Source organism: Heloderma suspectum, chromosome 3, assembly GCF_057233095.1.
Source record: "Heloderma suspectum isolate Gila_16-S chromosome 3, 16-S_ref, whole genome shotgun sequence".
Classification (NCBI taxonomy): domain Eukaryota; kingdom Metazoa; phylum Chordata; class Lepidosauria; order Squamata; family Helodermatidae; genus Heloderma; species Heloderma suspectum.
In genome coordinates, this window is record NC_139460.1 from 43,374,662 (window position 1) to 43,399,955 (window position 25,294).

The window sequence follows — 25,294 nt, forward strand, 5'->3', positions numbered from 1 at the left end:
GAAAAGGATTGAGTGGGAAGAAATAGTGAGGTTGAGGGTGGAGAGAGGGAGATAACAGGGGAAAGGTCTGTGTGGACAGAAAATTTTTTGATGGGCCAGGTTGGGAACTGCTGTCGTATGGTGTGTCTTGTCAGGTGCTTGACACAGCTCTCCTGTTTTTGCAGTCTCAGGCCAGCAGGCAAAACAGGAGGCTTATATTAATCTATTTGTGGCTGTGAGGCTGTGTTCAGCTTGGTGGTTCAAAGGTTGTGTGAGCCTGTCCTAGCTCATGGGAGGCCAACCTGCAGCATCCGTGCTACAAATAGCACAATTACACTACAATCCTATACATGTCTACTCAAAACTAAGCCCCACTGAATTCAATCAGGCATATTCCCAGGTAAGGGTGTAAGAATTTCAGCCCGTGTGTGTGTTTGTGTGGGTGGCATGGTTGGGTAAGAGTGGAAGGGACTATAAGCTTGTCTATGGCAGGCCTGTCTCTGTCTCTCTCTGTGTGCGTCTCTCTCTCATAATGTGCTACTGTCTTCTCTCCTGCTCAGTAGACTGGATGCAAAACCATGCCAAGGGACAGGGAGCCCCTTATATTGGGAAGAGTGGCTGCTTTTCCAAGTGCCAGCCAATGCCCCGGCTTTGGGCACCCTGCACCAAATGAAAGGACTCACCCTGAACTGGGAGGAGCAACTGCCCACCTCCCAATGTTATCTCTGATCCCAATGTTATCTCTGATGTCTGATCTCAGACTGGAGATAACGTAAGGGATTCCTTGAGGGGGTCGGACTGGAAGGCCAAGCCCCGCCCCTGGACAAACCTAATGGGATTCTGTGGGCTGGATGGGGAACATCCATAAGATGGATTAGGCTTGTGGACCAGAGGTTCTGCATCCTTGCTTAAGAGATAGTTGCCAAAGAAAAGAAAAAAAGAAAAGAAGAAGAAATGTCCTTCTTCCCTCCACTGTCCACATTTATTCCTTTTGCAGCTGTATACCTTAGCTAAACAGACAGCTTTTATGCATACTCCCTTCCTCTTCATGCCCCAAACTATTATGCTCTACACCTCTACAGCTCTACACCATGGTAGGGCTCCTACCCCAGATACCAGAAAGTTTCATTTTAAAAGTCGACAGCCCTAGAAGACACCATTGGCCCAGGAGCAAGGCTCTCCTCCTCCTCTTTTGACTTATTTAGGCAGGATTGGCAACAGGAGTTGGCGTCCCTGGGCACCTGTTGAGCTCCCTGCCTTGGGGGAGGGCACTGTCAATCCTTGAAACTTCCCCGGTCCTTCTCTTCCTCCTTGCTGTGGTTGCTTTTTCACCCATCCTCTCAAAACGAATGAGCAATTTCAGGAGTGAGTAGAAAGGGCAGCAGCCTCCACTCATCTTCTCACCCTTTTGCTCTGATGGTCCACACAGACTGGGAGAAGAAAAGAGGGCAAGCAAATGGACAGCAGTGGATCTGGCAAATAGGAGGCTGGCAAGGTTCCCTCAAGGATCCCGAAAGCCAGCACTGCCCAGCAGTGTCTTCCTGATAGGATTTTATTAAAACTGGCACCAGATGGGGACAGTATGAATGAGGAGAGTGGGGCAGCAGAGTTTTGTTTTAAACAAACACAAATCATTTGAAAAGAACCTAATGGTTCATTTCTGTTCCCTTCATTCCATTTTTTTTTCAAAGAGGGTGTAAAATGCCACCATACTAGTCTAGCAGTATTTTGCTGTACCCTGGACTCAAAGACTGTAAACTGACACATGGGCAGCAAGGCAGCGGAAAATGGGTTCTCGAACATAAATTAGATCACATCCTTGATCCATGTGCCCTTCGCATCACAGCTCAAATTAAGTCCAAAGACTTTCTTGGCATTTGTGCCTGCTTACGTCTTACATTTAGCTTGAAGGATCTGAATATGTCCTTACCTTGGTATGTTAATACATTACCTAAAGGCATTCAGCCCTGGGCTATAATTTGACTTTTTAAAAAAGTATATTTTTTCATCCTGGGGCTATTTGAAGCTACTCATACAAGCACCAATGAAAAGAAAATATGTATAAAGGGGATACACTGAGAAAAGAAATGCTTAGCAAAACATGAAATCTGGGAACAATTAAAATCAAGCCAATGGCAGAGCCGGCAAGATAGCTCAATAACAGGAAGATAACCCTGTTGTCACTGCAACCCTATTTTCTCTCCCCACCATTTTTTTTTAGCTTTCCAATAAAAAAAAATAAACATTATTATGCTGCATACATCTTAATACTTCTAATCTTCTGACTAGTAGAGCAAAAAATTAATATAATCTTGCCCCAGTGAAAGGAAAGTTGAGAAGCTTTCAGAAGAAGAAAGCAAGGTGAAATGAAGATCAGGCTACACAGAATAGAAAGGACATGGGCACCTATTGTCACACTTGCACACATCAAAAAACAATGCTTTGTTAGAAGAATGCTCTCATAAATGTTTTAGGGGCTCCTTGCTGAGAAGGTCTGCCCATCACTACTGGTCTTCTGCAATGTGCAAGCCACAGAGGACAGTCGTTCTAAAGCTGGAGTGTGCACCCCAGAACTTGTCCCAGAATCCTCTGCAACACATAAGAGTCCCATGCTGTTCAGGGGTTCTTTGGCAGACAAATCAACATTGAAGGTGTTTCTAGAAGGTAGAACCTTGAAAATCAGTTCAGTTTACTGTCATATATAATAAGTACCATTATGTCTCATGATCAAATTCCTGACTGGATATGTTTCCCCCTCTTGTCCCTACACATGGTACGGGAGTGAAACTGTATGATTCCACCAGGCATCCATGCATGGGTGACATGGGTGGAATAGGGTATTCAAGGGGCTGGCTCAGATTGACAATGATAATTTCAAACCTGTTTCACTCAGCTCAAAACAATTATCTCCTCCTCATTAAAATAATTTAGGGTGCAATCCTATGCAATTTTACATACTAAAATTAGGGCTGTGCACCACTTCGGCCCGAGGCCAGAACCCCGAGTCAAAGTGGGCTGCTTTGGGCCACTTTGTGCCCCCTCTGAGGCGAAGCAGAGGGGGCACGAAGTGGCCTGGAGTGGGTTGGGGGCTTTGTGTACTTTGGCCCCCGGCCCAGCCCCCCCAGCACCTCCAGGTCCTTACCTGAGCCGCCTTCTCCTTGCCACCGCCGCCTCTGCCGCCGTACTGACACCACCTCTGCTGCTGCGCCGCATCCTGAGGCCTGGACGTGCGGCGACTCTTCTTCCAGGAAGTCACCATTTTTAAAGTGGCAACCTCATAGAAGTTCCAGGAAGCTGCCATTTTAAAAATGGTGACTCCCTGCAAGAAGAGTCGCTGCGTGTCCAGGCCTCAGGAGATGCTGGCAGTGGTGGCGGCAGTGGTGGCGAAAGCAAGGGCAGCCTGCCACCGCCACCATCATCTCCTGAGGCCTAGACGTGCAAACTTCCAGGAGGTTGCCATTTTAAAAATGTGGTGGTAGCAGCAGCGGAGGAGGCACATCCTGCAGCAGCGGGCCGTGGCAAAGGTGACGGTGGCAAAGGTGGTGCAACGGAGAAGGCGGTGGCAGTGACAGAAGAGGCTGTGGCCCAGGTAAGGAGCTGGGGGGTTGTGTGGAGATGTCGGGGGGAACCCGCTTTGGGTTCAGGGCCAAGGTGGGTCACCCCCCCCCCGAATCTGCCCTAGCCGGATCAGGCCTGCCTCGGATCAGGGGGTCCCTGCACAGCCCTAATTAAAATGTCCTACAACTCCCAGCATTCCCCAGCCAGCGGAGCTGTACTTTCTCTCCACTTACTTACTGAGCTTGTTCGGACTATTGCAAAAGGGGAAGAAGCCATTGTGGCTTCTCCCCCCGCCCCTGTACATGCCATGCACATGACCTACATTTCCATAATTCCCTGTGCTGCAGCGTGGGTTGGCGTGCCATCTGAACCAGGTGTACAGCACTGTAGGGTTAGCTTCGTACCCACCCTACAACCTCTAAGGCACGTCGTGGGTTGTAGGTTGGTTTGAAGCTACCCCCACTGGGCCGCACTCCACATTCAGACAACACGCTAACCTGCACCGCAGCTTGGGATATTATGGAAATGGCGGTCATGCTCATGGCATGCACAGGGGTGGGGGGAGAAGCCATGATGGCTTCTTTCCTCATCACGATCATTTGAACCCAGTCACTTTCACTCTCTGAAACTCTTTCTCTAACTCCTTCAGTGTTACTATTAACTCCCCCCTTCCCTCCTCCCAGTTAAACATTTAATTGCTATCTGGTTGTAATTTCTCAAAAGAAACACAACCCCATCAGTTTCTGGGGAGAATGTCTAATTTAGTGTCTGTTACTCTCTTGAATACTTTATGTGGGCGCTCTGCTACCTTGACTAAGTCTAGAGGTGCATGCTTGGCTCCTTGGACTTTTGTTAAAATGTACTATCCAGGGCCAGCTTTACTAGATAGATAGTGCCAGATAGCATCAGGTGGATCATTCCTCCAGCTGTTCACATTATTTGAGAAGTGCATTGTTAAATACCCCTCCAAAAAAAGGACAGTGACTGAAGCAGGCTTGTTAAAAGGTGAAATAACTGAAGCAGGTCTGTTGAAAATATTATATCACAGTTTGCTGTCCCTTTGAGTTCAATGGGAATCACTCCCAAGTAAATGTGCTGATGAATCAGCAAAACAAAGTTAGAGTGTGGGGGCATATCACAGAACCATTTCTCCTTGAATTACTTGCTCAATTTCACGTAAAAAAAAAATTGCTGACCAGCGTTAACTTGTATAAATTCCAGTTCTTGGAGGCTCAAGTCACCACTGTCTATTCCTGTATGGTGAAACATTGACTGTGCTGTTCAGGCCTATTCATGCAGGATTTTACATATGTTCACCCTAGTCAAATGTTACACTCATGTGTGGATGTTTTGAGCACAGGTGAGCAGAAGATAGATCTTCAGATGTTTTGTACTTGAATCCTCATAAGCCCCTGATAGCATGACCAATGATGGGAACTGAAATCCAAAACATCTGGAGATCTACCTTCTGCCTACCCCTGGTCTACGGGGTGAGACATGCTTCCATGGTAGTTAGGACAAGGAGGTATGATTTCATTCTTACCCCCGAGTAGGGACAAGACCAGGGAGCATATAAGCTGATCTGGGCCAAACACAACTACACAAGTAAATATCAACTGTCTGATATCAAATATTGAAATCAACTTTCATTGACTATTAAATACAGATAACAAATATCTTGTGAATATCTGACAAATATTCAAGCATTCAGATAATTTTAAATCATAATCATAATCAAATATGTCAGTCAGAAGAATTTTGAGGATAATTTGGGGGGAGCAAATTAGTTTTGGCTCTCAAATTAATCCTGTGCTTTTAGGTGGGCTTTTGGGGGTGGAGTTACTTTGACAGAAGAATATTGTTGATGGCCAGAGCTCCTTGCAGTTCTCACCGTTTTCATCTTTTTTAGCTGGTATGCTAATGACTGCAATGTTCAGGAGGCCTTATGCCAGAGAAATGCATAATTGTATTGCTTTCTCTTGGAGCCCACACACAAAACAGAAGAGGAAGCTGATGAATTTTACATGATCAGAGAGCGCCAAGGTATGTGCTGCTCTCCTTTCCCACTGCAGAGGAAGACAAGTAAGTGTAGGCTCTGTGTGTGTGTGGAAGAGCAAACAGCAACAGATACCACCTTTGCATCCTCCTTCCTTCGATTCACCCTCCAGGTCTCATTATTTTCCCCAAAAGTTAATCTGAATTCTTTAAGGAATTAGCTTCAGCTCCTTAGCTGATTGGCTGTGACTGGCTGCATAGCTCTTGATGAAGTGGACCTACCAGGCAACCCAGCAATGCTCCTGCCCACCCTGCCTGCTTAGCCCCTCTGCTTTCCTGGATGTTTTCATTTCGCCTTCTCTTTGGCAGGCACCCCGCCTTCCCTTGCTCATTTTTCCTACTCTCACTCACAGCTTGTACCACCAAGGGAAAAAAATATTATCAAATATGCTTTGGCGTAGGTGCCTGGCTCCTGCTCCATTTTGTCACAAAGGCATATGGCTGCAGTATAGCACATGAAATGGTTTCTTCGTCTTTGGGAGCCTGGCGCCCTCCTGGCTGCCTTATTTCTTGTGTGTAATATGCAAGTCTGTTGTTTACATGAGCCTAAAGAAATACAAATGAGAGCTGCATGACAGTTCTACTAATTGCAGTTCCACGCCATTTTCAAAATGCTGTGTCTGCGGTCCTGTGCATACTTGCTTGGAAACAGTGGAGGCTGGTGGCTCTGACTTTGGCGGGGCTGTGCATCCATTCTGGGTTTCAGCCAGAACTCCAAAGGAGTTACCCAAGGTGCTGAAGCCTATCCACCAAATAGGTTCAGTGCATTGGATAGCTCCTTTGGAGTTCTTGCTGGTTGTGACTGAAACCCAGAGTGGATTTACAGCCCCACCAGAATCAGAGCCACCAGCCTCCACTGCTTGGAAATAAGTTGCGTAGAAATTGATGGCACTTGCCTCGCAGTAAAAAAGAGAAGAAGAAGAAAATGGGATTGGGTTTTAGAAAGGAATTTAAGTTTCTAGGATCGCCACCTGTTTCCCTGACAGAGGCTTTATTCCCTTAGGAGCATAATTCATTAGGTACACAGCTTTAACTGCCACTGGATCTCCAAGACAGGAATAGTTTCATTCTGATGTATGCTGACTGTAATTCAGCTGTTGAAGGCCTAAAGCCTCTGCTCATAAGTGACAACGCTCTGAATTTCCCCCATTTACAAATCAAATAGGGCTTTCTTTGATAGCGGACCTTTAAATAGGCCTTTTTGTTGTTGCTGTGCATTTATCTTAATGTGCAGATATTAGCAGGTGACAATGTTCCTAAAGCTGCATGTGCTGATTTCTGCACATCAAGCTTTGGCAAGGGCAAAAGAACAGTCAGAGTCCATTTGGGAGGTTAGTCGGCAACCCCATGGTTTGAACAATCTCTGGCCCTCAAAATGGCATGGGTTAGGCTGGAAAACAGTGGATGATTAGCACAAGTTTACCCAGTCCCAGTTTAATATACTTAGCTGGGCAAAAAGATGAAATTAGGACTTCCACATCCAAATCCAAGTTACACCTTGGACATTGGAGCCATGGATTCTCCATGGACAGATGCTTCTGATTCTCTGGGTGGAAAAGAGATCACTTGGCTGCTATTGCCTTTCCTGGTGGAGGCCTCTTGTTCTTCAACATCTGTATGACAATGAAATGTTCACCAATAATTTTATTTATTTATTTATTTATTTTAAAATAAATTAAAAATAAATAAAATAAAAGAATAGCTTCTCTTGCCATAGAGCAAAACCCATTGAATTTTCCCCTTTTTGCAAATGCATTTATTAAAGACTAACCAGACTTTTTTGGGAAAAGAAGCTGGAAAGAAGCCCACTGCAGTCTGGTCCTATCCAGATTTGCTCAGAAGAAAACCCCACTGAATAAATTGCCCTTACTCCCAAGTATAGAACTGTAGCCTGACACCCCAGTCCTTTGTTAAGTTAGCCACACCAAAGCCCCTGGAAGAAATCAAGGGGCTTAAGCTTGCCTGACTCTGCACAGGATTCAGTAACAACTTGCAGAGTTTCCATGGCGAATATATTTCCCTATTGCTTTATGCATCACAACAGGAATCTTCTGTGAAATTATCACAAACCTGTACTATGCACTGAAACATAATGTGTTGAATGTATGTGCCTCCAAGTTATAGAGATCGTTTGCATCATTTACCAAGCAAGATGTTACACTGTTCAGCATTACATAAGGTGGCATGAGAAACCATTGGCTTTTGTGACAATCAAACATTTTACCTCCTTGCTCCTTCCCCCATTCATCTACATTTTTTTTAAACTCATGCATATAATTTATTATTATTCTAGCCCAGTAAAGGAGCAGAAGAGATTTTCAGATGCTGCCTCTTTTATTACCATTTTGAAATTTGTTTATTTTGCCTTGGCAAATATGGCTGGATTTAGAAAACTAATTTCCGAACAAATAAAACTGGATAAATGTGGAACAGGTGCTGCTGGAATTTAAAGGGGAGAGCAACAGAAAGGTGTGAATTGAATTCCTTCTGCTCTTCCAAGGAGGATGTTGTAGTCTTACCTGGCCCTAAGAGAACATACACCTTCTTTGCTTTTGCCCAATCACAGCTTAGTTAAGCCTATATGAAGATTTCCTTTGGCTGGAGTGCCTATTGTTAAGTCAGTATGGCAGCAGTAAAGTGGTTTTGGGCCTCTTTGGGTGTAATGATGTTGTGGGTTCATCCTTTGTTCCTTTCTGTGGCTCTGGGGGATTCCAGTAGTTTTAAAGATATGTCAAGCTTGTGGAGCAGTGGTCTACTATACTGTGGTAGGGAAAGCTTGCAGTTCACTTTACCTGCAAATCATACAGATATTATTTCCCTTCTGACTGTTTTAGGTAAGTAAATTTTGTGAAGAAGATTCTTAACAAGACTACTGTTTAAGGAAGATGGAGGCATTGTCCCCTGTGTCTCAGACCACATAGTTATTCCTCAGAAGCTTGCATGCTCATGGCTTATTATGAGATGTATTCTTAAAACACACACCTTCCCTGCCCTTGACTATATTGAGTGTGTCTTTCACAACTCAGCCAAGCTTCAATCTTTTACTTCTGGGCTGTTCCCTCATGGATAGTATTTTCTATTTCTATGTATGCCAAGCTAAAGACTTTAGTCTATGCATGCTTACCCCCTTGTAAGTCTCTCACTGAACTCAGTGGTACTTCATTCCTGCTGTAAGCCAGGGGTGGGCAGCTTGTGGTCCTCCAGCTGTTTTGGCTTACAAGTCCCATCAGCCCTAACTGGCATAGCCAATGCTAAGGGATAGTGGGAGTTGTAGGCCAAAACATTTGGAGGCCCACACATTGCTCGTCCCTGCCCTGAGCAAACATCTGTATATGATCAGAGGGTGTAGCTCACCTTGGCTTGACAACATTATAGGTCCTAAGTTGTTGCTCGAGTGGTTGCCCTCTCTGCTTTAATGTGTGCTTCCTATTCTAACTGAAAATCCAACTCCCAATTGACAAAACACCTGTAGTGAATCTTATCTCTGCTCCTACGGGTTTTCCTTGGAATACAGGGCAAACACTTTCTTACACTGAGTAATATGTTCTTTTATTCTAGGAACTTGCATGCCTCAGTACAACAATCAAAATTCTCATGGGGATTCAAAGGGTGATGGAGCCATAGGGGAAGAAAATCTTATGGGAGCTAGGGTAACATAGGAGATGGTGACAAAGTGCTGGCAGATCTTACTACATGTTTTATTATGTGGGCATGAGTGAGTTGTTATTTTGGCCTCATTTCTCATCCTGACAGAAGCTTTGACCCTTTAACACGGGCAGCAATTCAACAGGAGCATTTCCATGTTGCCCAGGGGGTGGGGCAGAAATGTTCAAAGCTCTGCCTCTAGCTATTAAAGGAACAGAGCTCCCTGGGGTGGAAGGCAGAATGTCAATCTTGCTATAAAATAAGAATGACCTAGGGCTTTTCTACATGAGGATGTTAATCTGCTGCATCTATGCTCAGTTTCAACCCAGAATTGAGATCCAAGCACTATGTGAGGAATGTTTCCTTTACTGCTTTTCTGCTACATAGCCTCTAATTGGCACTGTAGTATAGCAGAAGTCCAGATAAAAGAAGAAATCCCACTTTTTTTCACCATCAGAAATAATACCCAATTTTCCCTGCTCTAAAAACAAAAAAACCTTGACTAAAATGCTGTTTATAAATAGAAGTAAAACTGGACGGTCTTGACGTCATCTAAAGAACCCATAAATGATGGGTCATAAACAACCTTGAGTAGGGGATGATGAGTGCCCAACAAATGCCTCAGGTAGAGAGCTTCAGCTATTGGGTGGTATAGAAATGTAAAAGATAGGTAGAAAAACTCCTAGCTGGAAAGGCTGTTGTGAGGGGAAAACACAATAAGGATCAGGAAGTTATGTAAATTTGAAAGTGCTGTGTAATCGGTACTGTACTACTAACCCCTTGGAAGTAGAGATTGTACCAAGTATACTTGACACCCATACTGCTGGCTATGATGGTGGTTTTAGCTTGCTGACATTTGGTGGTGGCAAGCTAGAGTGGATAGTACAGCCTGGGAACATGTGAACTTAAGTGATAGGACAATAATCCTACCAGCTCTGTAATTTTAGGCCCTTGACCTAATGGTCTTTCAAGGCCCTGCTCCTAAGATAGGAGTACTTCAGTTGCAAAGCTGACAATGAACATTTCTCTCTCTCGCCCTTCCTAGACATGAACATGATTACTCAGAAGTAAGTTATATTGCATTCAAAGGGGCTTACTCCCTAGTAGGTGTGTTTAGGAATGGCGATCTCATTCTGTCTTTGTAAATGATGGAGCCCCATCATGGAGCAGGGTCGTATGAACCTGGGTTGAACACCTAGGCTCATGTTTAAGGATTTCAGACATACCTGACAAATATACATATAGTTGGAGGGGGATGTAAGCAGTGACCTCACAGTGAAATAATATGAAGACTATAGACACTGATAATTACATTACTGTGATAGCTATCACTGTATACTTTGTGCATTTCATTCCCCTGTAACCTCTCTCTCTCTGTGTGTGTGAGTGTGTGTGTGTGTGTATATATATGTATACACACACACACACCTGTAGCATCTGATAAAGTAACCTCTAGTCCAAAAAATATAATGCCATAGTAAATTTGGCAGTCTTTAAGGTGGCACATGATTCTTTGTTTTTGCTGCAACATGGGCCAGAGCTACACCTTGTGTCATATCATTACGATCCCATCATAATGAGACGACATCCCTCTTGTGCATTTTTCTACCTCGTAGGACACAAAGACATTTGCTGTGGTAGTTTGGATAATATGGAATAAAAAGCAGGAAATAACACTACAAAAGCAATATATTAAGTGTTTGGGCACATGCATTCATCAGTGCATGTGTAATAAAGCAGTAGTGAAGTCTAGATTTACTTACACTGCTACATACCACTGCGGTTTTTTTTTTTTTTTTTTTAAAGAATTCTCCTGCTCTGCTTTAACAACAATGGGTCACCCCTCATTGGATGGTCTTCTGCTCCCTTCCAGAATCAGTGATTTGTGGGGGGCTACTTAGCATCTGACATACTCAAGGGTTGGTTTGTGCAGGGGTTGGGCTCTCTAAGGTGGTGAACAGTCCTGGAAGAAGTGGGGGAAAATAGGACAAGACACTATCCTGTTACATGGACCTCCCTTTTCCTAAGCCACTAAAAAGTGGCCCTTCACCTTTCTCTGCAATGGCTGAATGCTTGATCTTTAAAAGAAAGACAGACAGACAAACATAGTGGGATTTATATGGGCCACCAGGTAGTTTGATTCACAGTACAGTTGTTGCTACTCAGATTTCAAGATGTAAAGCATAGCTATTAAACAATTTACATGTTTTTAAAAAACAAGCTGAAAGCTGGCTATAAAGTAACAGCAGGATTAAGCTGCAGGAGCAAATCCATGACAAGGAAAATGCACAGCAGCCTATTTCTTACCGTGTTTACTTAGAAGGAAGCCCCTCTACTGAGTTCAGATGGGCTTACTCACAAGGAAGTATACATGGGATGATTGTGTTATTCATGTTCTGCCCTGCCCGTGAAGCACCCCACTCTTGAGCCTACCCTGAATATAATATGAAGCGCAGCTGGCTAGGAAGAAGGAGGGGGAAGTTTATTTTCATGACGCTTGTCATGTGTGTGTGTGTGTGTGTGTGTGTGTGTGTCTGTCTCTGTCTCTGTCTCTCGGGGGAGAAGCTGCAGGGATGTCACTGTCAGTGCTGCTGAGACTGTGCTGTGTGTGGATCCTTCTTTGCTGCCTGGCTGCTACGCTGCTCAGTGATTTCTACAGTTGGGAGGAGCATCCATCCCATGCCTAAGCACATGCAAGAGCAGAGGCAGAACTGGGCGCATCAAGCTTCCCAGTTCCTGATTCAACCTTCTGCCCCAATATGGCCCAGTACAACACCGCAGCATCTGGCTGGCTCGGGGGGATTGGCAGCTCAGAGAGCCAGCTGAGAGGGGGATGCGTGAGGTGTGATTCCAATCCGTTCTTTGTAATGGTGAGCATCTGAGTCAGAAGCAGTTGGTGGAGACAAAGCAGGACTGGGTTCCGGGTGGGGTGGGGTGGAGAGCCGATGTCCATCTGGTGCTCTATGCCTACCAGTGCCTCTGATCCTACCTAGGATTCCCATTTGAATTTCAAACCCACCTAGGGCTTTGACTTGGATTTCAGTGCTAGCTCAAAGAGGAGTAGGATTCCTGTGCTACCTTAGTGTGGGAATTGACTTTTGACTGCTAAAATATGAATTCTAACCCTATGGCTATGGTGGGCATTCTAAGCTATAAGGGACAAATACAATTACTCACTTTAGAGCAAGAGGACTATAGAGGATGGATAAAAGATTGTAGGGCATGCTTCCCTGAGAGTACTGTATTGATATATAGCAAACCTGACAGCTACGCTGCTTGATAATAAACAATGGAAGGGTGAGAAATCAAACTCTTTCACTTGAAGCTATTGCTGGAAGATCTCAAAAATGGCGTCGATTTCCTCCCTAGATTCTGAAGGCCGGTCCCACCCTCTTCACAAATCTGCTTGTGTCTCCATCTCTTGGAAATATGAAGGCTCTGTGATGTTCACTGTTCCTTATGCTGGATGTTTCTTCACCAAAAAGGTAGTAACTTGACCCTTACCTCTGGGATATAGGTGGATGCTACAAAGAACCATGCAGACAAATCTTTTCAATCATACGTCAGCAAGCCCCCAATAGCTGCTGTAGTCTCAGTGGTGCACATTGATTTGAATTGGTGAACAATAATTTGTAGTAACTGGCATATCTATAACAGAAGAGCTTCTTACATACCTGTTGACATGCGGTACAATTTCAGGGCTTGGTCGCTTTAAGGCAACTTCACATGTTATAAGATCCACACAAGGAGGACAAACGATATAGGAACTGATGCAAAACTGGGGTTCGATGTAGGAAGGATCATTATACCTGGCTCTCCAGACAAGTTTTCACATTCATTCCTAAATGATTTGCCTTGCATATTGGAATCTTGTAACATGTAGAATGGCCCTATGTTGTAGAAAATCCTGTCATTTAGCAACAGTGTGTAACTTATGGGTACTTTTTCTGTCCTGACTTGACTAATGGAAACCTCTAATCATATCTTGCCTTTTTTGTTAATACAGAATGGCAACTTCCTAATGACTCTCAGGATTGAAAGACAGGATACTGTTGGCAAAGTCTTTCTCCATGAAGAGGACCTTCAATGTCCAATTCACTTGCCAGGTGTAGTTTTGGGATTCACCTCTAGAATCTGCTCCTGAGAGTTCTTGACAGAAAAGGGACATCAATTGGGCTGGGGAAGAAAACTATTTGACATCTTGTCTCAACATGGAACTACAGGTTACGATGGATGTATTAATGTCTTCATGCATATGGGTTGATTCTTGTATGAAAAATGTCATTCACCTCACTTCATACAAGAGTCATAAAACCACCATAAATCCCTTATCTTAAGTGACTGTTCTAAATGTGTATCATAAGTATTCCGGAATACCAATGGTTGTAATCACCTTAATTCATAGGTATGCAATAAGACAGGAGCAGTTCAACAATAGCATAGGTGTGTTCCTTGGCTGATAGGGGATTGGTGGACGCATCATTCCTAACACTCTGGCCTTCAGTTCTAGATGCTCCAAGCAGCAGCAGTGTGTGCCTGGGAGTACAGAGGCAAGACCAGCTTCCTTGTGCCTCTCCACCTGTATCTCAGGAAGAATGTGAAGAAAAAGGCTGCTGTTATACCCCTGGTGATCCTCGTGTTCCTTGTTACTATGGTAATACAGGTAGGTTGGAACTCTTAAGGCACCTCCCACTAGAAGGCTGCATAGGTGTAACTTGCATTTTGGCTTGAGGATAAAGCACTTCATGCTGTTGATGCCAGGGAAACTCAATTTTCAGTCCAGTGAGCAACTTTCATCCTCACAGTAAGAATCCACAGCTCCGTGGCCATTCTTTGCACTAATTAAATGTCCTCCAAATCCTGACAAGGCATTTTCTGTTGAAAAACTCTTCTTCTTGACCTAGGTGGTAGTGGAGATCAATTGAGCTGAAGTAAATGCAGGGAAGTGGACTCTTAATGTCCCTGGCCACAAGGTTGAGCATTGAATGTGGCTGTTCTCAATTTTTGGGAAGGGTAAAAGCAATCCTGAGTGGATTATTTTGTAAACTGGCTATGGTATTTCCACTTGATGCAACCGAGCTTCTGCCATGTTGCTTTCCTTTTGGAAAGGATGCTGACCAGATGGCAATAAGCAGGACAGTAACTCACAGAAACCATGAGAAATCTGTGGTGGGATTCCATACTAATGTAGTTGGCTTTCACTTTTCAGTGACTGCACACTGCACACCAGATGGCCACTTCTCAATCGCGGTATCTAGGGATGTGACTCTGCCATCACTAATTCTGGACTCAGTGCATCTTGTCAGTGGACGTGGCAGTAGTTGTTTTCCTGTGACAAAGAATAATGCCTTTGTCCTTTACAACTTCCCACTCTCAGCCTGTGGAACTACTTTTCAGGTAGGAATCAATACAAAATCACCTTTCTTGAAAGCTTCTGTGTTAGTACTGGTTTTCTTTTTTTTCTTTTTTTACTGTGCCACACTATATAGATTAGAATCTATGCCTGGATGCATTGATCTGTGTTTAAATAGCTTGGTGGTGCTACAGTCTGAGCTCAGTATAAGGAACCTCTTGCACGGTCACTCCATAATCTAGGTGTGTCGACATAGTGAGAAGAAGAAGACCCACAAGGGCATCTCTACAACAGCCTAAAAACTTGCATTTAAAATGGGGCTTTCTGCTTCCATTTTAAATGCAGGATCACAATGACTCCTTTTACACATGCTTCCTTTCCCCCTCCCCTTTCCCCCTCCTTCTCCCCATATCTGTCTTCCATTATCTTCCATTGATCTCGCTCTTCTTCTTGCCACTCTTACTCTTTTCACGGGGTAATTTGATAGCTCATTATCTGCGATCTATTTAAGAATAGAACAGAGGGCATTTAGTGCAGGAGGGTCATGGCAGGGTCATTGCGTCATGTAAAGAGCCCGCAAACTTCCGTGAAGGAGCAATCTCAATTGCAGGATAAAAGCCCCATGTGAAGGAGCCTCCAAAAGTGTAGCTATTGCAGGAGGCAGTGTTATAAGGTCCCTGTATAACTAAGCAACACCTTCTGGTCCAAAAGGGTATATGGGGTGGAAAGAGTGCTGGATCACTAGCCAGGTGGGAGGCAGTGTTCTATTCCCCTTTGGGTTGGAGAAGGAAAGGTGTGGAAAAGTGTAGGAGCCGAGCCTTTCTCCTATGTAATAAGGTGAAGCAATGGAGGTAGTAGAAATAGTGTGCATGTCTGAGTAGTGGCTACAGAGGGAAAGAATAAGAGGAAGCGTCTCTTAGATGTCACCTAGCCAATTTAGTTCTGCCTGTGTGTGTGTGTGTGTGTGTGTGTGTGTGTGTAGGAATATAGGTGTACTTGGCAACTCAGCCTTTTTTGGGCAAGGCACACCTTCAATGTGTATATATTGCAAACATTTCACAGAAGCAAGTGATCAAAATAGCTTTTTTTAGTGCTTTCCTGTTGAAACTGGCATCTCACATGAGCCCGCCCTCTACAACAGGTACAACATGTGAACTAGCCTTGACTTGATCTCATGGGTCAGCAGTTACTGAATTTCTTAGAAGCAGAGAAACTTAACAGTTGATAAAGCCCTTTAAATTTAGAGGAATCCTAGTACTTAACGCTGTTGGGTTTCCTCCCTCTATCTGGGTGAAGGAGGATGCAGGAAGACTAAATTGGTTTAATCCAAATTAATCTGAATTGTGTGCTTTTTTAAAAACGAACAAACAGGTAGCTGGAGATCAAGGCATATATACCAATGAGCTGGTGGCACATCATGATGTCCAAAACTGGAACATAGGATCTATTACACGAGACAGCACCTTCAGGTAATGGTATCTGATACTCTCTAGTGCAGCTTTCTCCAACCTGGTGCCCTCCAGATGTTTGTCAGCCCCAGCAAACATGGCAAATGGTCAGGAATTTGGGGTTGTACTCCAAAACATCTGGAGGGCACCAGGTTGGGGAAGGCTGCTCTAGTGTCTTCTTTTCCCACCCAAATACCTAATTGATATTTCTTTCCTATTGGCCAGGATGCATATCAGCTGCAGATACTCAACAGAAGGGTTCCTCCCACTTGCTGTACAAGTCTTCACCCTGCCTCCCCCACCATCAGTCACCCAGTATGGTCCACTCAATCTAGAGCTAAGAATTGCCACTAGTAAGTGCCATTATGTTCATGTGCTAAAATCCAGGGGCTTCCATAGCTCCTGTCACTTAATGTGTTTTTTTTTTTATTGTGAAGTGTTCAGTAGCTTCCTCCACCCATGTACAGTACAGTGAATAGACAAAACTGGAATGTAACTAAATCTTCAGACTTCCAAAGACTAAAGTGAAATAAAAACGGGGACATGCAATCCTCTTAAGTAACTTTGCAAGTGTAGGAAATATAGCCAAGGGTAACACTTCTTGGTGCAGAGTGAAATAGGATAATAAGGTATCTATTGATGTCTTTCCCAATTGCCCTGGAAATAGTGCAATGGCCATTGTGTAGAAGGTGACATGTGGAGGAAGGCTGCTAGACACAATGCAAGACCTTGGTTAGCCAACTGTAAGAGATGGGGGTGACCATCTTGTACAGACATACTATCTGCCTACAAATCATGAGGAAAGCATGACTTCTGAAAAAAGCTTGAGGAGATGCATGCACATTCTTGGCTGGCTCCCAGTATTGAATCCTTCATTCACAACTTCATTCTTCAGTAGCATGTAACCTTTTGGAATCTTGTTCTACAGACCAACGCTACAGTGAATACTATGCTAACTGGGATTACCCTGTAGTTAAGCTCCTGAAGGATCCTGTTTTCCTGGAGGTACGGATTCTGCAACGAACGGACCCAAACCTTGTTTTAGTTCTTCATGAGTGCTGGGCCACACCAAGCACTAACCCTCTACAGCAGCCTCAGTGGCCCATCCTGGTGAACAGGTAATACCTTCAAGAGAAGCTGGGGATTTGAGGCTATTGAAGAGCTCTTATCTTACTGCAGCAGTTCTGTCTCTTTCAGGTGTCCATATGGGGGTGACAATTACCAGACTCAGTTTGTCCTTACTGGAACAGCTTCAGGGCTAGAGCATCCATCTCACTACCAACGCTTGGTTGTCAGCACTTTCACCTTTGTGGACTCTGATCCCCAACAAGCACTTACTGGACCTGTAAGATCTGTTCAATGGCAGAGGTTATACATGAACTGGATTACTGAGACATGGCCTAGAAAATAATATATGCATTTCTTGAGCAGTAGTAATTTACACTAGGGCTGTTTCAGTGTAGCCCTACATCATAAAAGTGGTGCACAAATTTGTTAAATATGGAGGTAGGCTTTGTCTTAAGGAGCTGGTCTTAGGGAAATGGTCAACCACACAGCCTCTTATGAAGTGGCTATTTCTGCTTCTACCAAATATAGTAAAAAGGTGTTGCAATGGTAGAACTCTGCAAAGAGAACTATGTAACAAAGTGATTTGTGTTCTGTTCACAGCTTAACAGGACCAATCCACTGGGAAGGTTCACCTACTCCACCTTAGCACACTAAAGTCTAGTTAAATCATACTACATCAGATTTTCAGATTTTGGGTGGAGCAATTCGTTGGTGTTTGTAAAGCTGTAAGCCCATTAAAGGGATGTGGAAGTATGACTAGGGATGAGCTTCAGTGGGTCAAGATTACACACACATAACCTACACACACACATACACGTACGTGTGTTTGTGTGTGTGTGTGTGTGTGTGTTATGTAGGGGTAATATAAGAACCCTCTCAGGTTTGTACTTTAAAAGATGTAGCTTTTATATTCATTATATATTTTACCAGGTTTACTTCCACTGCAGTGCTGCTGCTTGTGTCCCATCCGCAATGGAATCCTGCATGATTAACTGCCATGAGATCAGAGGTAATGGCTTCCTCAGTATCCAGCTCCCATTCTGTCCTTTTCTTTCACCTAACTGTTGAAAACACATAAGAAGAGCCCTGCTGGGTCAAATCAAAGGCCCATCTAGTCCAAGTTATTATCTTCATTGAGCTGTCCACCATAACTCCACATCTCCTTCTTGATCAGTCACTGCCAGTTCAGATCCCATCAGCATATATGTGAAATTAGGATTCCCCCGTTAAATAAAAACTTGATTAAAACAATAATAAAACAAATACATTGAAATGCAACAAGAACAGAATAAAAGCAGCACTCATCCCAAAAGACAGCTTACACTCCAATGGCCTGCTTGAATAAAAACATCTTTTCCTGATGGTGGAAGGACAGCAGAGATGGAGCCAATCTAGCCTCCCTTGGTAGGGAATTCTACAGCCTGAGAGCAGCCATTGAGAAAGTCCTCTCTTGCGTCATCACCAAATGTGCCTCTGAAAGTGGTGGTTCTGAAAGAAGGGACCCCATGGACCAGAGCACGCCAGGCCTTCCTGTCCTGCGCTCTCTCCCGGAGCGTGCTCAAGTTCATATTCATTGCATCGGTGATGCTATCTAGCCATCTCATCCTCTGCCGTCCCCTTCTCCTTTTGCCTTCAGTCTTTCCCAGCATCAGGGTCTTTTCCAGGGAGTTTTCTCTTTGCATTAGGTTAGGTGGCCAAAATATTTGAGCTTCAGCTTCAGTATCTGTCCTTCCAATGAGCAGTCAGGGTTGATTTCCTTTAGGATTCTTGTTAATACTTTTCACCAATTCACCTGGCAACAGACATTAAGCTAAGTAATCAGCCTGTAATTTCCTGGACCCCCCCTGGATCCCTTCTTTTAATATTGGCATTACATTGGCAACACTCCAGTCCTCTGGGACAGAGGCCAATTGTAGGGACATGTTATATATTTTTGTTAGAATATCAGCAATTTGACATTTGAGTTTTATAAAATCTTGGGGCAGGGGGTGTAGGATACCATCTGGACCCAGTGATCTGTTTGTTTTCAGTTCAGGAATAAGGTCTAGAACTTCATCTCTTGTCACCACTATTTGTCTCAATTTCTCAGACACCCATCCTGAAAATACCAGTTCAGACATGGGTATTCATCCTACATTTTCTGCAGTGAAGACAGATACAAAAAATTCATTTAGCTTCCCTGCAATCTCCTTTTCCTCCTTTAGTATTCCTTTACCTTCCTTGTTGTCCAAGAGCAGTATCTGATTGGGGCTTGGCCAGCCCGGGTCCGCAAGCAGCCCCTACCACTTGTGCAACACAGTGTAGAGCTTCCTAGGGCAAGCCCTGAAATGAGCAGGAACTCTAATTTCTGGAAGGTGCAGGACTCTGGCAACCATTTCTGCTCATTTCAGGGCCTGTCCCTGGAAGTGCTATATTGTGTCACACACATGGTAGAGGTCGCTTGCAGACCAGGGCTGGCAGGGGTGGCTATGCCCAGACCAGAACCAGCAGGGCTGGCTGCATGTGGAAGGCCCCAGTTGGATAAAGCTGCCTTCCTAGTAGGTTTCCTGCTTATGATGTATTTAATTTTTTATTGTTAGTATTAATATTGTTGACTATGCCTTTCAGAATCTATTTTTGCACCCAATATTTGCATTCCCTTTATTTAGGATTGGGTTTTTTTCCCCTTCTCATTTGGGAAAGACTTGCATTTTCTGAAGGAAACCTTTTTGCTCTAATAGTTTCCTTGACACTGCTTGTTAATCATGCTGATCTCTTGGACTTAGTGCTTCCATCCCTGATCTGCAGTGTATATTCCAATTGAGCTTCTATTATTGTCCTCAATAATAGCTTTTTGGAGCTTTTTGGAGATGTGACCCTCCTCATTGCTTTTTGGAGATGTGACCCTCCTCAAGCTTTTTGGAGATGTGACCCTCCTCACTATCCCTTTCAGCTTAGCTTTGACCAGTTCCTTTCTTTTAGAGAAGTGTCCTCTTTTGCAGTTAATTGTGACAGTTGGAGTTCCTTGGCAACTTTCTACTTGAATTTGATAGTACAATGGTCACTGTTTCCAGCTGATTAAACAACATTAATCTCACACTAGGTCCTGAGCAGCACCACTGAGGATTAAGTCCAGGGTCACTCTTCTCTAGAGAGAAGAGCTTCTTGGTCTCATAACAATGCAATTTGTCCTTTAGTAGTTTAATGTAGGAATGGCAGAGAATTCTGCCACAGTTTCCAGTGAGGCCGGATTCTAAAGAATCCAGATTCCCCCAGAATCTGTGGCAGAATGGCCTCCTGCCCCCCCTGAATGGAATGGAACTTACCTGGCGCAGGTGCGGCAGATTTGGTGGCGGCGGCGGATTTGGTGGCGGCGCCGGCAGCTGGTCTCCTGGCTGGCCATGGCCGGGCTGCTGTGGCTGCCATTGCTGTCCTTGCAGCTGTGATAGGCTATGTAAGAATTTACGTAGCCTATCACGGCTACCCCCCCCCAAAAAAACACCAGCGTACGCAAATGGCAGCGGCTACGGCGGCCGCCATTTGCATTCCCTATTTTTTGCCATTCTAGCCTACGTAAATATTTACGTAGGCAATTACGATGAAAAAAGAAAGGGAACCGCAAATATCATAGTGGGTGCTATTTGCGTTCTTTTTCCCCCTGCCGTTTTATTCTACGTAAATATTTACGTAGGCTTTTACGGTGAAAAAAAGAAAGAAACACAAATAGTGCCCACTGTGCTATTTGCTGTTCCCTTTTTTTCCCACTGTAATTGCCTACGTAAATATTTACGTAGGGTAGAACGGCAAAAAATAGGGAACGCAAATGGTGGCCGCTGTAGCTGCTGCCATTTGCGTATGCCGTTTTTTTTGGGGGGGCATACCGTGATAGGCTATGTAAGTATTTACATAGCCTATCATGGCAGCCTGGAAGGATGCAAATGGCGGCTGCTATGGGAGCCGCCATTTGCATCTGCAGCAGCCTGTCCGCGGCCGGAAGTCCGGCTGTGGACGGCCCTGGCTGGCTGCTCCGTGGAGCCGCTGTGGAGCAGAACCGGCTGGGCAGGATTTCAGGGGGGAGGACCGGAGCGCCTCCCCCCCCGTCGAGGATTCCAGGGGCAGGGACGGAGTGCCTCCCCGCCCCCAGTGGATGCCCTGACCGGAACCAGGTAAGGGATTCGTACATCCCTAGTTTAATGGTGGTAATTAATTAGGAACAGTTGGTGCTGAAGCAGGGATGAGGAGATGGTCAAGCAAATTGGATCTTCTGAGAAAATAAAGCTCCTGACAAACTTCAGAGCCCATTGAACTGGATAGCAACATGTTCACTACTTACAAGAGACACTTAAACTGTTTCCTTTATAGTCTGAACTACTTGGTCCTGAGAACCATAATAATTTCTATTTGGTTATCTTTTCAGCCCACATACCCTAATGGGCTGATACAGACACAAAGTACATGATTTTTTTTCCTCTTCTTGAAAAGTAATTTAGTAATTAACTAAAATTTTTCTTATCTTTCCTCTTATTAGCTAAACTTCCTCACCACTTCCCCCAAACTTTACTTAATGAGGCACTGTGAAAATGTTTAGGGTTCGGCTTCCAAATAAATCACCATTGTTCTGCCAACTTGTGTATATAGCCTTTCTTCAGGCTAGTGATCTGATAACTTCTGCTTGATTGCACCTTTCTGGGAGGCACTACTTGATGGGAAATTTCTCATTGGGGAGGTAAACGAAAACTGTTCTGAATATGTGGCTGGGCCTTTTGAAAGATTGTGATCAAGTCCAGTCTTGCCAACTCAACACAGTGTTTTAGACATGAGTTGACTTAACTTTGCAACAAGACTGTAGATATGTTGTGGTCTGGTCCATATTTCTGCTAAATATGGTTGAAGAGGACAAGTAAGCTTTAGGTTCCCTAACCAGAGGGGCATAAATGTGGAGAGTATCATGTTCTGGGGAATATCCTGCTCTGAAAATGTTCATGGTACTTGGTACCTTCTACCAGATGAAGAACTAAACAAACCTCCAATGGCTTGTAGCCTGAGTAGTGGGAAGATACTGGGAGGAGCAATCTTATAGTCCCTTGACAGCATTGGGGGGGGCACATGGGATACTTTGGATTCCTGGATCCAAAGTCAGACATGGTGCTCTAACCTTAGAACCAGGAATCTGTGCTCCCTCCCTCTCCCTTGCAGCTGGTGCAGAAAGAACTGTGCTGGCTGCATCTCCAAGGTCACAAAAGCGACCTCAGAAAGGGGGGAAAGAGGGAGTTTTGGTGGGAGGGGACTGGAGATGCTGGGATCTGAGCTATCTGAAGGCCTCTCCAGCCTCCTTCCCTCCCTCTCTGACATGTCCCAGCTAGATGGGTGAAAAAGCTAGTCCAGCAAAAATGCAGAGTAGGAGGAACAGCAGAGACAATGATTTCCTTTGCCGCTCCTCCCTCTCTGCACTGGATGTTTGTAAGCCTCTGAGTTCAGATGCTTACAAGCATCAGCCATGGAAGTAATAGGATTGCACCCTAAGTATAACATCCATATTCAAGATCCAGAGGGTCCCAGACAGCTAGGAATTGTCTGAAAATGTAGTTGTTCATGAAAAGCTCACCGGATTGCCTCAATGGTAGCTGAGAACTAAAAGGAATGGAAGACTAAAGAAATAGGATATGAAATGAATACATGGGCAGGGACGCTTGCGTATGTCCTAACTTTTTTCCTCAAATAGCTAGGAGAACACCTAAGAACCAGGCCTTACAAGAAACTCCAAGGAGTCTGGTGACAGCAGAAGGACCGGTAGACTTCCAGATGAGTAAAGCACCGAACCATGTTGAGCAGAAAGGTAAGGAGATGTGGCTATCGAACATGAACCTGTCAAGCATAACAGGTCTGTTCTTTCCATGGAATATGTTGAAGCATCAGGTTCTACTCCCCCGCCAACTAGGGATGGCGGAGAAATCCGCCATGGACTCCAATGAGGCCAGATTCTTTAGAATCTGGCTCCCCAGAGTCCGTGGTGGAACGGACTACCCCTTGCCACCCCCTGAAATCCCTCCAGGACAGACCCTACCTGCTGCTGGCCAGTCTGTCCGCTGCCATCCGCTGCTCTGGTCTGTGGCCTCAAATGGCGTCCAGAGTAGCGGACGCCATTTGCGTCCCTGCTCTTTGCTTTGATAGGCTATCTAAATATTTAGTAGTCTATCATGGCTAAAGCAGGGATGCAAATGGTGTCCCCTATGCCAGATGCCATTTGCAGTCGCAGCACAGCAGTAGGGGTGGACGAAAGTCACTTACCTGTCATCGAAGCTTGTTCGCGGTGGGGGGGGAGGCTCTTCGCTGCTCCCCCCGCGAAGTTCAGGCCGGGGGGGGGAGGCTTCCCGCCTCGCCCAGCCGAAATACAGGCCGGGGAGGAGGCTTCCTGCCTCGCCCGGCCGCGAACTCCAAAGTTTAAAAAAACAAAAACAAACCGCCCCCGTGATAGGCTACGTGACGATTAACGTAGCCTATCATGGCTAGATTTGCAAAGTCAGCCGTGATAGGCTACGTAAATCGTCACGTAGCCTATCACGGGGGCGTTTTTGTTTTTTTTCCTTTGATTGCAATGGCGGTGGCGGCAGCCAGTCGAAAGACCGGCTGCTGCTCCCGCCCCGTATGAACACCCGCCGAACCACCGGCCGGATCTGCTGCCGGGAGGGACATTCGGCAAAGGTAAGTCCTGTCCCAGGGGGGGTGCGGGGGTGGGGTGTGTGTGGAGAATTTCTCCCCGAAACTTGTTCGGGGGGCCGAACACATTGGCGCTCGGCCCCCCAAAGTTTCGGGGAGAAATTCTCCACCATCCCTACCCAGCAGCGGACAGAAGTCCGGCTGCAGACGGGCCCGGCCAGTGGCTCTGCGGACTCACCGCAGAGTGGAGCCAGCCGGGCAGGATTCCAGGGGGAGGGACGGATCGCCTCCCCCCCCGGGGATGCCCCCCAAAACCTGGAAGTAAGTATTTTGTACATCCCTGCCCCCAAACCTTGCAGCCTCAGGGCAGGGGTGGGCAGAAGTTAGATCTCTAGATGCTTTGGGCTTCAACTCTCAGAAGCCCCTACCACCATAACTAATGGTTTGGAATGCTGGGAGCTGAAGTCCCAAACATCTGGAGATCTACTTTCTGCCTTCCCCTGCCCTAGGGCATCACCTACTAACTGCCTTTGGGTGGGCGTTGGCTTTGTATTCTAGTATAGACCTAAATTTTCAGTATGCTGAAAATGGTGGAGATCTTGCGTGGATTCAGAGCTAAGGAATAATTTCTGTTTAGGTTTTTTTTTTAAATCTCTCTTTAATGGAGAAATAGCAGGCTGGAAGGCATTATCTTGAGCAAAAAGCTCTATAATAAGGCATATGGGCTTGATTTTTCTAAGCAGCAAGACTTCAACGACAGTGTTGTTGACTAGGCCTGTACAGATGAGTTTTTAATTTAAAGGAGTTTTGCTCCAGAAAATGGATGCCTCTCATGAGGTCTGGAGTCCACCAGCTATCTGTGGCATATCCTCTATGCATCCTGGGTGGGCAAGAATGCAGGTGCAGATCTACCCTTGTATCTTTACTCTTGATGTGAAGTACAAGTTGAGTGAGTAAAGCTGCTAAGTATGGAGCATAGTAGTGGGGTGTGGTATGCTGAACTATGTGAGAAGGTTGCAAGCTGATGCATAAAAGAAGCCTGCTTATTCTTGGCTATGGCTAGTTAAGAAAAGTCAACAAATAATCCTATGGAAGTCGGTAACTGACTATCTTCTCTTGCAGGTTCCCATTGGACTAGTCCAATAATGTCGAAAGAATGGGAGCGAGCACTTTTAATTGCAGTGGGAGCTCTCTCTGTTGCATTGGCTCTGCTAGGACTAAGGAAATATTGGAAAACACCAAAATGTGAACAGGCTAACACTCCTTAATAAAGACCCAGAATCAAGGAAGGTGCTTGTTCTTGATTTCTACCTACACAATCTCCTACATCAGGGGTGCAAAACATGTGGCCCATGGGCCTCATGCTGCCTGTCAAGCAGTTTCTGGCGGCAGGCCACCAGACCACCTTGGGGATGTATGAGAATTTTGTTTGTTTTTGATGAGGATTTACCTGATACGCAGCTTCTGGACTAAATACTGTCTTGAATACAATCTGTGGTCCAAGTCCATACATTGCCAAGCTTGCAATGTAATTAGCAGACTCTCAAAAATG

General features: G+C 45.0%; 1 protein-coding gene across 1 annotated transcript in view; it reads left to right on the forward strand.

Annotated features, from left to right (window-relative positions):
* The window catches only part of LOC146349610 (zona pellucida sperm-binding protein 4-like), a 43,651-nt gene extending 18,627 nt beyond the window's left edge, over nucleotides 1-25,024 (forward strand). The window contains exons 2-12 of the mRNA XM_084841674.1: nucleotides 12,607-12,722; nucleotides 13,244-13,343; nucleotides 13,742-13,900; nucleotides 14,447-14,634; nucleotides 15,962-16,059; nucleotides 16,264-16,391; nucleotides 16,967-17,156; nucleotides 17,236-17,383; nucleotides 18,037-18,115; nucleotides 22,808-22,921; nucleotides 24,865-25,024. Coding sequence (XP_084697800.1) covers nucleotides 12,607-12,722; nucleotides 13,244-13,343; nucleotides 13,742-13,900; nucleotides 14,447-14,634; nucleotides 15,962-16,059; nucleotides 16,264-16,391; nucleotides 16,967-17,156; nucleotides 17,236-17,383; nucleotides 18,037-18,115; nucleotides 22,808-22,921; nucleotides 24,865-25,010 — 1,466 coding nt within the window. The 3' untranslated portion in view covers nucleotides 25,011-25,024. The remainder of the gene's footprint in view (nucleotides 1-12,606; nucleotides 12,723-13,243; nucleotides 13,344-13,741; nucleotides 13,901-14,446; nucleotides 14,635-15,961; nucleotides 16,060-16,263; nucleotides 16,392-16,966; nucleotides 17,157-17,235; nucleotides 17,384-18,036; nucleotides 18,116-22,807; nucleotides 22,922-24,864) is intronic.
* The last annotated feature ends 270 nt before the right edge of the window (nucleotides 25,025-25,294 follow it).